This window comes from Fundulus heteroclitus, chromosome 20 (assembly GCF_011125445.2).
Source record: "Fundulus heteroclitus isolate FHET01 chromosome 20, MU-UCD_Fhet_4.1, whole genome shotgun sequence".
Classification (NCBI taxonomy): domain Eukaryota; kingdom Metazoa; phylum Chordata; class Actinopteri; order Cyprinodontiformes; family Fundulidae; genus Fundulus; species Fundulus heteroclitus.
In genome coordinates this window covers 19,315,357-19,330,724 of record NC_046380.1, presented here as the reverse complement: position 1 = coordinate 19,330,724, position 15,368 = coordinate 19,315,357, and the positions used below count along the sequence as shown (strand labels likewise).

Genomic DNA, 15,368 nt, shown 5'->3' with positions numbered 1-15,368 from the left:
TCATCCTACATGGAATGTGAAATTAAAGTTCTTAAAGTAGTCTTTCAACATATCTTCTTACCACAGAATCATAAAGTTTGTGAAATGCAACTGTAAGAGCTATCTGGGGGTCAATCTACTTAAACAATGGAACTCTGCAGCTCCTCCAGAGTTTCCATAGGCCTCTTTGCTGTTTCTTTGATAACTTCTCTCTTTTCACTGCTCATTAGTTTAGGAGAACCACTGTGCCTTGGAAGGTTTAACGTTCTGCCGCAGTCTTTCAGATTCAACGGATTCAACAGAGCTCTGTGAGATGCTCAAAGCCTGGGATATTGTTTTATAGCCTAAACCACAACGTTTTCCCTGACTGCTGTGCTCCTGGGGTCTTCGTGATGCTGTTTGTTCACAAATGTCCTCAAACAAACTTCTGAGGCTTTCACAGCACAGCTGGATGTTTCATGACATTAAATCACACACAGACTCCATTCAGTACGTGCGATGTCTTGGAGTCGGCTGCTCTGGATTTTATTTAGGGCTACGAGGAACACGTTTCAGATTTTTATCTGTAAAATTTGTTTTAGAAAACCATAGAATTTTCCTTCCAATTTATAACAGGCCTACAGCTTTATGCATTATGCATTTAATGTTATGGTTATATTGTGACAAAATGGAAAATAAGGTTCAGTGTACGAATAATTTTTCAATTGGGCTGTAAATATTGGGCATAAATAAAACAATGCATACAGAAAAAAACACCTCTTCTACTTAAGTTAGTTTTTTGGGGAACATTTAGTGTTTTCTTGGTCACGTTTTGTCCGTTTTTTGTTTCTCGTACCACTTTCAGTGACTCGACAAAGGAAGCTCAGGGCAGGGCGAATGCACAGGAAGTGGCTGCTGTTTTGGACATTTATCAAGTGAAGCCTGGTGTCCACACGGTCAGCCCTCTGCCTCTCTTTCCTGCAACTTAATCTAACCACAACACCTGCTCCACAGAGACTCAAATGTCAACACTTGTGAGTTAATACCAAGTTTGTGCCAAAGATCAGCAGAATCAAACTTGAAAAAAAAAAAAAACAAGATGAAAGTCTTGCATGCAAACTTGCCTGCGGTTTGTTCATCTATCCTATTCCAAAAAGAATTAAAACAAATGTGGCAGGGTGAGTATTTTTGCTGTGATTAAGTTGTTTGGCTCACAAGAAGATTTCCCACCTACACTCACTCGCCCCAAGGGGTCTCAAACCCGTGCCAAACTGAACGCGCCCGAACAGCGTGGCTTCTAGGACGCAGAGGTTCCCTCTAATTTAACTGTTTAACGCTTGTGCACAACAAACAGAAACCCGAGCAGATGTCCCGGTCATCTGGGTGCAGTGATGCATGTGTCTGTGTGTCAACAGGGTCTATCCTCACAGGCTCAGAGGAAACAACTCCTTCTGCCATTAGGATCCAAAACAAACAAAGGAGCGCTGCTTTTTCTGGACCGCTGGGAGTTCAACCTGTGAGGGGACATCTTACAGAATCAGTTTTACTGGACATACCTCATTTTCAGCCTGTCTTCTTGTCCGCTGTATAGGATAGCAGGTCCATAATAAAGGCCGGAGATGGTCAAGCCATTTGTTTCCTGCATGAAAACAATATAATATTTATATTCCTGCATGAGGACAGTTGAGGTTAACCAGGATGATATGTACATTTGTTACATTTTGTCATTTAATCTGCAACAGCTAGTGCAGGGGGGGGGGATCTGGTGCATAGCTCCCACGGTCATTGGGCAAAAGGTGGGATACACCCTGGACAGCTCGCCATTCCATCACAAGGAAGCTGAGAGACCCGCAACCATGCATGCACACACCTAGGGCAATTTAGAGAGACCAATTAACCTTAAAGTCACGTTTTTGGACTGTGGGAGGAAGCTGGAGTACCTGCAGAGAACCCGTGCATGCACAGGGAGAACATGCAGACTCCATGCAGAAAGACCCCAGGTTAGGAAATGAATCCGGGACCTTCTTGCTGCAAAGCAACAGAGCTACCAAATGTGCAGCCCGGAGTTGGTATATAGCTAAACAAATACGTACACTACGCAATATGTCTCGAACCTTCCTAAGTTTGCAAAAACCCTGCAACGCTAAGGGAACCAGGGCATGGCCACGAATACATCTGAACGATGGCTGCAGACAAATACGCTGGAGGCAGCATCATGCTTTCATGCTCTAGCAATGCTTTCATGTAACCGAGGTTGCAAGACCAGACAGGACAGATGGAGAGACAGATGAGAAGAAATAGGGTGTATCAAACAGTCCAGTTTGGCTCCGACTCCTGACCATTGACAATTAAGGCAGTTCTGATGTTAAATATAGTCCAATCCAATACAGCCAAGAAAGTTTGACAGCATACTGAATACTGTGTTGCTGTTTCAAATTGTCTCCATTTCCCATCTAAGCCCATTCTATGGCATGCATTCAAGCTTGAAAACGAAGAAAACAACCGCCAAGGACCTCCTCCCTCTGCTTTTGCTGTTAAAATGGTAGAAAATGTAGAATGATGGAATTTATCTTGAAGTTGTTAAAAGCAGATCTAAACGGGCCAATGCCCTCAAACAATAGTCATTGTCGCACTGCATGCACTGCAGGAAGGCGAGCAAGTCTAAGAAAACAAATCTCCCAAAAAACGCATGCTGTAGCTGCGGGTGTGAAGAAAGTGTGTGCTTCCTTGTTGTACCTTCACATGCTGGATGAGATCCGCCAAGGTCATTTCCTGCTGATTGCAGCGTCTCCCTCCAACAAGGAAATCATCCCACAGGGTGTACTTCTTTCCTGCGACCTGCCGATAGACACGCTTACTCAGTTACACATCATACCGCTGCACACAGACACAGGACAAGCTGACAGACGAACGACGGCTCGCTGTGAGGGATGTGCAGCCCATAGCAGCTGAGAACAATCAGCTGGACCCCAACAACCCACAAAAAGGTCAAGAAGGTGCTTCCTGTAATGAGACTTTGCTTTTCTGGAGGTCCATCTTTGTCAAAGTTTCCGAATAAAAGGAATCTCTGCAGACTTAAAATGTTTGTGAGGGTGGGAAAGAGCAATTTGAGAGGAAAAACACTGCTTGCAATAAAGCAGGTCAGCATAACATTTGGTTATGTATAAAAGTATAAAAGATAAGACGCACACAAAGCTGATGTGTCGAGCAAACGTAAGGATTTGAGCGAGTTTAAATTGCGATGGCTAGATGGCTAGAGTCCAGAAGTGGTCCAAGCGAGGACCAGTGGTAACCTGGCAAAAGGTTCATGGGGCGCCAAGTATTACCAATGCAACTGAGAAGCAAAGGACTGATCTGATAGAGAAGTGTCAGAATATTCAGTTTGTTGCCATTGAGGCTGTAAAGTCATAAAGTTTTGTCTGATCCCTGCAGCGATTCCTGTTGCATAGGAAAACACACGTTTCATTGTCTAATCTCCTGGTGTCATGTGAACAGACACCAACTGTTTCTGACTGATAAATGGTTTAACCTGCATGTGGTTAACAGATCAACCAAGCATGTTGAACACTGACATACAGCACATTTATTTAAAAATGAAGTACCACATGGAGCTCAATTATGGGTTGAAGCAACAGAAGTCTGGAGCTAGCCTGACAATTCTGCAAAAACATCATAGTACGTAAAAATGCTTTTATTTTAACAGAAATAGTCATTTTCAACTATTTCTTGTAGTGCAACCTGGAACCTTAGTGCTGCACTCAGCTCTTTAGAACAGTCCCATTATATAATAAGAAGAAGGCTTACTTAATTTTTTTTTTCTGTACCTATTTTGTTATACAACAGAGTATAGGTCCCAGGATAAAACTAAAAACTAAGAAATTATTGCCGTCATGTATCATGAAAGAAATTAGCTTACAGAAATCCTCAACTTTATTTGTAGAGCTTTATTAAGCAGTCACAACAAACAAAAGCAAAAGAAAGAAATAAGAATATTTTTCAAAAAATATAGCAGACAATTTAGAGGCCATTCAATTTTAAATCAACTAATTAGAGATTGATAATGATTTCCATTATGTAGTCACTCAACTAAAAAGGCCTTTTAGTTGAGTGACTATAATAAGCATATAAATAGCATAATAAATACATGTGCCAGTTTCTCTGTGCTACTTAGAGTGGGGATCAAACAAAAAATACAGTAAATACTCAAAACAAATTATGGCATCATTTAACAAACAACTCAATGCACTTCAGATGCACTTTAACTAAAGAGATGCAATAATTAGGGGAAACAAAATTGGATACAGCCTACAGCAATGCATGTATACTCAAAAACTAACGTTAAGTTATAGCTAATGCCGTTTTCCATATCGTCGATTAAATGTACCGCCACTAAAATTGACATTTCTTATAAGAAAAGCACCTCTAAGTCTCTATTCCTGCGAGCTAAACTTTAAACCTTCAAACCAAGGCACAACATAAACTCGGACACTCAGACAGATTAATGTAACCCCTGCAAACATAAACAGCACTCGTTTACCCCAAACATCATAATCCACATGCATAAGACGTAAAGAACGAACATTAACTGACTAAAGCGGGTCAGGATTCCTCGCACGTGGAAAAGTGAGTCAAAATATGTCGCCTGGTCAGACGCTCCCACTCACACATAAGCGCCGTCTGGCAAGAGAAGCTGCGCAGACCAAAACTTGGCCTGACTTGTGAATACCAAAACCTCGGCTGAACCTGGCTCCAATTATCTCTCCTCCAGCAGCCAAGGGGAACTTTTTCAACCAGCCCGCACAACTCCCACCACTTACCGACGTTTTGGGTTATGGACAGACACGCTTGAAGCATGCTTCTCCCAGAGTTTAATCGGCTGACAATGTTTTTGTACCAGTTTTCAGACAATGCACAGCTTATTTGCAGGATGCGAATCGTAACTTTGACCTGTTTGCGTTTTTGTTAAATGCTCCTGCAGCATGTTATAAAAGCCCAAAACTGTTCACTAGCAGAACAATTTCAAATGAGAAAAAAAAATGGGTTTTGCTAAAGCAGCGTCATTGTTGCAAAGCAAAATGGACCTTACGAGGTCCCATGGTAGCTATTTTCAGGAGGGCCCTTGTGTGTAAATGCTGATCCTACACAATGCAAAGCAAGGCGTGCAGCCTATTTTTACACCATCTCCTCCCTTCCTCTAGCCTCAGTTAAACAAATGTGGCATGGAACCTGACGTAAACCAAATGATGTCTTAGTCCAGATACTCGGATAAGTTAACTATTCACAGCGCAAAGCAACAAAAAAAATAAAATAAAATAAATAAAAAACACTAACAACAAAAAATGCTGCAAGAATGATGGGACCAAACTAGCTGCTGGAAACAATTACAAATGGTCTCCCACAAGCACAACAACCTTTATATGGAGCTGCCACAATAAAAACAGCCGAACGGTTGCATGCCTCTGGGGGAATGATAAAAAAGTGAACCAGAAGGCTGTTTTCCTTTTAAAACAACATTAAAACAAATCACTGGAAAAGAATGAAATATGATTTATCAGTAGGAAATAATATTAAGGCACTTCTTTACGTAGGACAATAACTAGCTGCACTCAAGATGGATACTAGTCACTTGTAAGTTCAGTCAGTGAGATACTGAATTAGCAGATATCTATATACAGATGTTATTCATATCAGCATCTACAGTTTATGTTATAATGTAAATAACGCAAAAACTAACACATCCCTACCAAACACTGTTTGAAGGTTTAATTTAGTGTCCAGCAGTTTCTTTTTCCATGCTTGTAGTAAACAGATTAAAGATAGATCTCCAGGCTGACTGGTGATGAACAATAAAAGGAGGTATATGGAAGTAAGTAAAATTATTCGCATTCAGAGTAGAAAAGACAAGAAAAGTTTGACATCTTAGAATTTTAAAAGTCTGGTTAAGTATGGAAAAAGTAAATAGGATAATGGAAAAATATTTGGATTTTAAGGCTCTTCTCTTTCCCATTGTCTAAAAGTTGTATTCGTCCAACTGTCAGTGTGTGCGTTTTTCTGTGCCTTTGTGCATTCATGCATCCGTCCGTCCATCCACACACCCACCTACCCACCCACCTTCTTAGAGTCTTTGGTTAGTAGGTCCTGCACTTCAAACCTGACCATTCTAGAAGTATTTACCATACATCTCTGTTGAAGTTTTGTATCTCTAGTTACAAAGAAAAAATGGAAAATGTTAGAATAGAGAAGTATGGAGTTTGGACATGAAAATGTGTAGAAATCTGCAACGATCACTACAGGCATCGATGAGTTTCCCTCTACTGATCTACAGGGTCAAAAAGCAGACAAAAAATAGAAATCAGGTTGACCAGTCATCCTTCTGACAGGTTAAGGAGTTTGTTTGGATGTGGATATTAGAAATATATATCTTATTAACCACTGTGTACTCTTTGGCTTTCAGGCTCTGAATGCATCTTCAAAGTTTCTTTAGGATTTGTCAGCGTTTTTACTCCTTTTCTCTCACGTGATATGCCGTTTTTCTTTGAGAGATGTATTTTGTTGTTCTCATTTTTGTTTGTTGGGCTACTTTAAAGGGCCTTTAAGTAATACTTTCACCTTGTTGCTCAAATTGGTATAACAGCTTACCAATAACAATCTAGCATGCCGTTTTTAAACGGTGCGTTGCCGTTGTGAATTTTACCTTACACAGGCTAGGTATATGATGTTGTATTCTGTTCTGTTTCTGGTCTGCTTCTCTTAATGGCTTCCATGTTTTCCAGACTGCTGCTCTTTAGCCAAAAACAAAATACCAAATGCTGCCTTCAGTGTTGGGAACCCTGGGAAATCTCTTAGGATTGGCTGAGAAACCAGGAAATAAATACAGGCTACACTCCGCACTGAAGTAGTTTTGGACCGCACCTCTCAGGCTTGAAAGGTGAAAAACGGGACTAATACATTGCTGATGGAGAGGACCGATTGTTTACAGGGAATGTTACTTCCATTCCAGGTGACAAATGAGAATGATTTGGGTTGATTTTATAGTAAATATCTCACCCATCGCTCATTTACCCTACCCTTGGAATGATTTAAACACACAAAAGGTTTTTGGGCACTTCGTCATGAGACACAGTTGGTTCCAATGTCTTTAGCTGAATTTCTGAAAGCCACCAATAATTACGGTGCACAGTTCTAAAATAGCATTTTAGCACCAGAGAGCTGAGAATACGGGATGTAGCAGTAATTATATGAAGGAGGATGTAGTTCTCAGTGCATGTATGAGTTCACTGGATTGTTCCTATTATTCATGTACTTCTGGTACAGTTCATATTCTGTAGATACTTTTTTAGTCCTGATATGTCTTTTTCCTCTGCACTCCACTTGTCTTTTTCCTGGAGAATCACTGTCCCTGACCACTTTAAAGGATAAAAAGGCAGGAGAAATATAAAGGGGAGTTTGCACCACACTTAAAATGCATTGATATCCTAAAGTATCATTATTTAAGTTAGGGGGTGGATTAATTTCCCTTTTTGGGCTTTATTTGTTTTAAAAAGGTCTTTTAACTTCCTCTAATTCAGAATAGTTACAGAAAACAATGACAGCTTCCCCTTCCATCTCTATTGTGATATTTAAATGGACACAGTTTAAAACCGACATTAAATAATTTTGAACAGTCAAAAAGCAGAAATTTTGTGTTTTATAAGTTAAGGCGAATTGATTTTATATTTTTGTCTATTTACTTTTTTCCCCAAAGAGGTCATAAGAAACATTCTTATAAATGCGTGATATTTTCTGATTTGAAGTTCCCCAACATGTGACCTATCTGCAGGCTGCTTCCTCTTGTTGACAGGAAGTCTGAAGAGCTCCTGGTCTCTTCCTGAAAACTCTGAAGGCAGCCAGTAATTTATAATGTTCTAAAAGAGGACACAGACACTCAACAACAAACATGTACACCTTACTGGTTTGTTTTGCAGCCGTGAAGCTAGTGTTCAGGTGTATATAAGAACAAAGAAATAAAGAAATAAAACTGGCCAAAATGAGTTTCGTTACAAAACAAAAAAGAAAAATAAGTATAATTTGTTCAAAAATGTCAAACATAATTTGCTACAAATATTCAATTCATGATGAGTCATATTAGTGGTTTACCTTCATTATTGTTCTGTTTAACTGCACCTTGTGAAGGACACATGACTATCTAAAATTGGACCGTTCAAAACATCCTTGGCAAAAAAAACATCCTTGCCTAAAAATAGACCCAGTTAGGAGGTAGTATTATGTCTTGATGCTTCCACTGTTGAGATTAGAGGTCTCCTTGAAAGTCTAAAGAGTAAAGACTGTTTCAAAATAAATATCATGATACATTTGTTTCATTGGCTTAAGTGTGTAGCTTTTGCAGTATCCAAAGTCTGCCTCTGATTGGTTGATTAGCACCATGTGATGACTCCTCCAAGAAGTTCATGCTGCCGGAAGAATAAAAGAGCTGAGTTCTGCCAGATTCAGTAAGAAAGAATCAGATCCTATCAAGAAGACTTTAACGACCAAGGAAGAACTAGGCCTGTCAGATTCGGCTTCCTTTTTTTAACTTTAGTCTTCATTGTACATCATAGTAGTCTTATCCAGTGGCGTCTCTGGCATGATAAGTTAAGTGGGGCACAAAAACCCAACACCCAATCGCAAAAACTTTATTTTTTGTGTGATCAATACAACCTGACTTTGATCGATTCTAAATGTAAGAGAAAAATAACATAAACCAACATACTAGAATCGCCATTTTAAATAAGCTAAATGTAATTTAATTTTGTACATAAAATTACAAATAAAGGCTCACTAATAATGTTAATTTATTGAACAGAAAAGATTCACATCAATCCTTCAATGATTCAGCAAGGCCAACCGACACTAGATTGGCGCACACTCTCCGGCAGAAAGTAAACGAAACGTGTGCATTTCCAGTATTTTGATTGGCCGATCCAAGCTTGGGGCCATAGTATTTGTGTCCCATGGCTGTCTACTCAGAGCGTGTTGCGCATTCACACTGCAATTTCAGATGTTCCTTATTTAAACAATATTGGTGGGTTGGCCCCAATATCAAGGTGCCTCTAGAGGAGTTAGCTACTGAGCTAGTCAGTTTTCTGGCAGACTTGGATATATAGACACAAATGTTTATAACAGAATTTTATTGGTAAGAGAATCGGTCGATTTTACAATATTACTCTATAAAGAACGATCCTGTCCCACTGATTATTGTGAACATAGAGCTCCACAATGACATCTGGTGGGGCCAGATATTAAATAAATTCTCAGTTCAGAGTTGATTCTGAATAAAAAGATAATTTTGTTTTGGCAACTTAATCACATCTCACCTGTGTTAACAATAAATCCACAGGGTTTGCATCTCTGTTTAGTTCTTTAGTTTCCAGAGCATTTCAAATTACAGTATGGCCTGCCGCATTTGACAAAATGAAAACAGCTGACTGATCAAGCACATAAACAAATACCTCGTCCAACAAATATCAGCAAGAGCCTGGGAAAAAAAACAGCTAGCGGCCAATTAACCCAAAAACTGTCGGAAGGGAACGCGGTGTGGCTGAAAAGAAATAAATGAATGAAACCAATATGCTATTACCACTGGGCTTACTTGCCTTTGAGACAACAGATATCTGAGTTTGCCCTCAAAAGTACAGTGTGCCTCCAGAAATGCCACTGCAGAGGCTTTTTCTATCTCAGCTTCATTATCGGAGCAGAATTCCAAGACTGGAAACGTTTTTTTTACAACCCGCTGTGGCTGGAGGCCTGTTTCTTCAAAGGCAGCTTTTTTCTCTTAAATGGCTTCAAAGTGAGTTTTAGGGAAGTCAGATGGTGAATCTGTGTGGCCTCTTCACATCATATTTAAATCTTAATCTCTTTTAGCTTGTCTTAACTTTTCCTTCTGCAGACATTCTGGCAACTTAAAGCCCTGCGTCATACTTTTGCCCTTATGTGAGCCTCAAAGTCAGGCTGCAGTTGACATGAAGAACTGCATGTCAACTAGACATGTTGTACTAATGTAATAATAGGCTTATCAGCTACACTGAACAGTTAATTTCTGTTAAACGCTCAGTTCTTTTTTCCCCAAATGCATGAATGTCTTTTTCCCCCTCTAACAAAATTAATAGCAATTAAACCTTTACAACACCTTTAAAACCATATTTCCAATACAACTACTCCAAGACTTTTTATTTAATGTCATGACAATTTTAAATTAAACATTTAACTATAAAATGGGAAACCAATTTTAAAAACCAAAACATCAGCAATCATGATTTCAGTCATCAGCTCCAAAAACATTGACAGGAAGTCTACAAGACAAAATAAACTGGGCTTTAAATGGGAAATATATACATTTTATTAATGATTCTTATTATTTAAAAAAAAAATGATGTAACTCAGAAGCATATTTTTCCAAACCGCTGCTTAAAATGGTAAAGATGACATCACAAGTTATTCAAGTAAGGCAGATTTGTATTTATGCCAATAAATGTGGTGCTTACTTTCAGCACGCGCCAAAGCAACTATCTAGCAAACGACAAACTCCATTTTTGGTAGTGAATTTATTAAGCATACTACATCAGAAATCAGCAAACTAATCACTTATTAACTCTAAATCTGCTAACCTTTAGACAATAAAAGCTAAAAAAAATATATATATATTTATGATCTACAGCCTTTCTTTGCACTATTTAGAGCTTGTCTAACAGGTGAAGTGGGACTGAGTCGGGTACATATCTTAATTTATTGTTATTATTACCCGAAATTATGTCTAATAGATTCAGGCAAAAAGTAATCTATTAATTTTACCAACATTTTTTTTTTTTTGCCTGGAAGTAATATTAAGGTTTAGGAGTGGCCCAGCCGGAGTCATGCTATAGAAAATCTGAGGACAAAGCTAGGTGTTAAACATTAGGGTGATGACAAAGAGGCCTTCCAACATAAAAGACCTGGAGCTCATCACCACAGATAAATCATCAAGATAGGAGTGGAAAGATGCAAAATGCTTATCAGCAATTATGAGAAGAGGTTGCTGTAATACCAATGAAAATGTTGCCATTTATTATTTCAAGGGTATACATCATTTTCACATTCTCTTTTAATCAAATATAAATAATATAGACAGTTGCCATTTTCATAATATTAATACAAAATTTAAAGTTATCCTCTTTCTATATGTTTGATCATCTTTTGAGAGATGACTTTCACATATCCTATCACAAACAATCCTCTAGGTTTATTAAAAATCATTTTAAATTTACATTAGACAAGTTATGAATCATTGTGGGCTTTACTGTGTATTATAGGCTTTTGCATGTCAGGAACTTCAGATAGAAATTAGCTCAGAGACCTAAAATCTTATATAAGGCATATTTTCCTTTGAGACTAATATTCCTATATATGGTCCCTGTTTGACAAACTAAATAAACAAACAAAATGTAGGCCCATTTGGATAAATGAGATACAATATATTATGATCATCACATGTATGTAATGTATTCTTTTGCATATATAGACTGTAAAAGTCCTGCAGAGACATAAGTGTGTTTTGTACTAAAACAAACATATCATTTGATGTAACACTTAGGTAACTTGAAATAATTCTAACTCATAAGTAAAAATAGACAATAAACAATTTATTTTTAAGGGAGATGTGAATATTTGATTTCTGTTTGTGTTGACCTGAGTAGCTAACAGCAGATCTGCATCACTAAACCAATAAATAAGGCCTAAGTTGTAAAGCTGAATATCCAGTCAGAGTCCAGTTATATTAAAACAAGAGAATAATTTAGGACAACAGATTTCAATTTTAGAAAAAATTTAAGTTTTGAAAAATACTCAAGTCTGCTATCTTATTGAGATTCACTATCTGGTAATTGTACAAGTAAGGGATGTGAATCAAAAACATGATGGAGACTTACTGACTTAGCAGGAATGAACAAACATCTGTTTGTATGTTTTTAGTTAAGCCTTTTTTGTCCTCTTCATAAAAGGATGATGATGTACTGTCATGTAAAATGCTCCTTTTGTCTGACTTAAAAGTGTCATCTGCTACTTGATCAGTATTGATCCCCAAAGCCTTTCGGATTCAGTGAAGGGACAGATGGTTGGGACCTCCAACTGGTATTTCTGCTCACCGTGACGAATACGTCTCTGAACATTGTTCATGATATCAGCCTCAACATCTGCCGCTAGGAGTGATGTGTAAAATTTGAAAAATCAGGAAAAAAATCTACTTCAGGCATACATTTTGTAAGCTGTCTTGTGGCGTGCAGCTTCAAATGTGGAGGAGCAGCAGCTCCCAGCAGCACAACAGACACGTCTCAGCTCAGTGCAGAGTTTGACACACGCACACTAAAAGCTGTCTGTTGTCTGTTGTGTTGAAAGGCTGCCATTGATGTGTAAAACAACAAATAGAATCTCAATGGGATTGTCTTTCAAATGAGAAGATAACGGCACTCAACCTGACTGAAAATGACCCCCGGGGCAGAAGTACTGAGTCAATAAAACTGACAAATGGGCCACTGACATGATGGAGCCTGCAGATGCAGCAAATGCTGGAGAGACTGCAGCTGTAAAAGAGTCAGTTTGATCCATCCATCCATACATACATAATGAATTTTTTATTAGTAATGGAAGATCAAAAAAGTCTACTTTCTATAAAGTCATATTTAAAGCTAGACTATGATGTTTTTCCAAACTTTTCCTCGTTAAAATAAGCATTATTTAAAATACCTCAGAAAAATTCATGTTTGCAGACAAAATAACCATCCTGAAGGTTTAATAAAGTCATTGAAGGCGATTCATATTATGTTTAGTTTAGTTTAATCTCATCTATGAGATTACTTTTAAATGGTGGCTTGAAGAGGAACATATTGTTTTCTGTCTTCAACTGAATAAATTGAGTTTAAAATATTTGATGCAAGAAACTTAAAAAAAATACCAGTGTTCCTTGTGGCTGAGTATTTTTGATACATTTTGATAAAAAAAAGATCAAAGAACCAGCAGTGATCAAATGATCAAAATAGATTATAACAGTGCACTTTTACTTTCGCCCTCTGTGGGGAGCCTCGCTGGAAAATCAACCCCGGTTGCATTGTATACCTTTAAGACTTTACAGTCAAATCCAGTAAATTAGAATATTATTAAAAAATGAATTAATTTCAGTAACTCAATTCACTAAGGGAACTGAATTACTGAAATTGAATGTTATATAGATTAACACAGACTCATTATCTTTTAAAGCCTTGATTTCTGTTAATTTAGATATTTTTTTTTCCACCTCCAGCTAATAAAAACGAAGCATTTAAGATTAGAATATTCCATCAGACCACTAAAAAAGCAACATTTCCAATCCAGAAATGGTGACCTAATGAAATGTATATTTGATATCGCCTTAATGGTTGTTTTTTTAAAAGGTACTTTTAATTTCACAAACGAGCTGCTTAGAAATGCATGTATTAAATATGACTGTATACATATCATTTAGCTGCAGATGGCTCCTTTTGGTAATATTGTACTCTTAACTGATATTCATCCCTTCATACTTCCATTTCATCCCTTTAGACAAACTACTTCATGGAGGATCAGTTTACTTCTCTTGGTTGTTACATATATTGTAGGTGTTTTTAAACCGGAATCTTATGGTTGACATGCATTTGCTGGGGTGAGATAGTAAATAGGAAATGTCCAGATACTGTTCTTGCAGTTAAAAGCTGATTTACTCTCACTTTGGCTTTCTTATAAAATGCAAGATAACACAAAACGGCCATCTGTAAGGTGACAGCGTTTCCCGGCCAAGCGGTCAAAACTGATTTGACTTTCCCAGCTTTAGACTTTACACATATTGGCTTCCACATATACTGATGAATTTTTTAACTAGCTATAATATGCTAATGTGCCCCAAAATCACAATTACTTCAATTTAACTGTTTAATATTTTATAATGATTCTATATCAAGTCCTTTTCCTATTATTTGTTCTGATTCAGATGATTATTCTATAATACGACCAACAATCAAACCAAAATAACTCTGAGCAAACTCCTGCTAGGGTTATCTACTGGAGTAACATAACTGGATTTACTTACTCTGGACTATGAACAAATTATAAAAAGCATACTTTAAAATATTTTTATATGAAAGTGGGTACTAATTGACACGTGGTCAGAATGAAACTATATTTTTTGCACCCCAGAAAGTCTAGGATGAAAAAACCCTCATATGAAAGGGGCAAAATGACTCACACCCTTTATTTGGAAAGATCCCACTATGTTTAGATGCAATGTATAAGTAGCACATTTAATGTAAGACAGGCACAAAATTAATAATGCCAGTTTATTTTCCTTTAAATGCTGCCACAGTCATCAGGAGAACGCACGTTTGACCTTAAACTGATTGAATTTGCAACAATTCAGGAAGATGCACTGAGCTCGGTTCGACATATCCGTTTCATATTCCCTTGATCTACCGTGGAAGTAAATTTTTTTCAACACTGCAGAAGAGAAATTATGTTTCAATCATGAATACTTTATGAGAAAACAGCTAGTACAGAGGTCAAAGACCGATAGTGTTTTTAAAACAGGTTTGCAGACAAACCCCCGGAAAACCGACACGTCTGAACCGAGTCAGTTAGCTGAAGGGCAGCTGTTTTAGTAAAAGTCACGCTACCCTGTATGTGTGCGGCGCCTCTGGATTAAATATTTATGAGATGAAAAGATATAATAAAGGGATGATTTCACAGAGTGACTAGACCAAATGCCTGAAGCTTTTTAAAGAACAAAAGTGAGAGCTGCGTGCTGAGTTTATGATCCACATGCTGTACGGATTTACAAAATCTCTACCTGGTTTTACCTCCCATAATCTGAACTCAAATGTTGTTTCACTCTCGCACAACATCCTGTTTGATGGCATATGGACGGTGAGGAAACTGTCCACAGACACAATGCTCTGTTATGACAGAAAGCGGAAAGTTTTTAAATTTGTGAGGAACAACAACAACCAAAAAAGAGAAGATAAAAAAACAAAACAAAATATAACACGGGGCAACCAAAGTGAACCAACAAATAAACCCCGGAAAACAAGAGACGGCGACATGCCCTACGCGATGATCACAGATTACTCATTATCCCGCCAGCTCTATTCACGTCAGGGGTCTTGAGTTACAAACTGCACAATGCTCTCTGCGCTCCTTCGGGAATCCAGAGGGTCTTGGATCATGTTCACCCCCTGTTTCTTTACTGGCACGGACCAAGGTGGCCAACACATTTTAACCACATGTGAGGCGAACCCACCCTTTTATTGTTTAGCTTCTCTTTAAGGACTTCCCTGGTGTTCGTGTGACAGATGTATGGCCTTCAATTATGCAAGCACTAAAATCAATAGACACCTGGT

At 38.0% G+C, this 15,368-nt stretch overlaps 1 protein-coding gene across 1 annotated transcript in view; it reads right to left on the bottom strand.

Moving 5' to 3' along the window:
• The window catches only part of uba7 (ubiquitin-like modifier activating enzyme 7), a 48,098-nt gene that overhangs the window by 1,808 nt on the left and 30,922 nt on the right, over positions 1-15,368 (bottom strand). Inside the window, exons 22-23 of the mRNA XM_036152100.1 lie at positions 2,695-2,796; positions 1,515-1,597 (exon numbers count right to left, since the gene is read on the bottom strand). Of these exons, the coding sequence (XP_036007993.1) occupies positions 1,515-1,597; positions 2,695-2,796 (185 nt within the window). The remainder of the gene's footprint in view (positions 1-1,514; positions 1,598-2,694; positions 2,797-15,368) is intronic.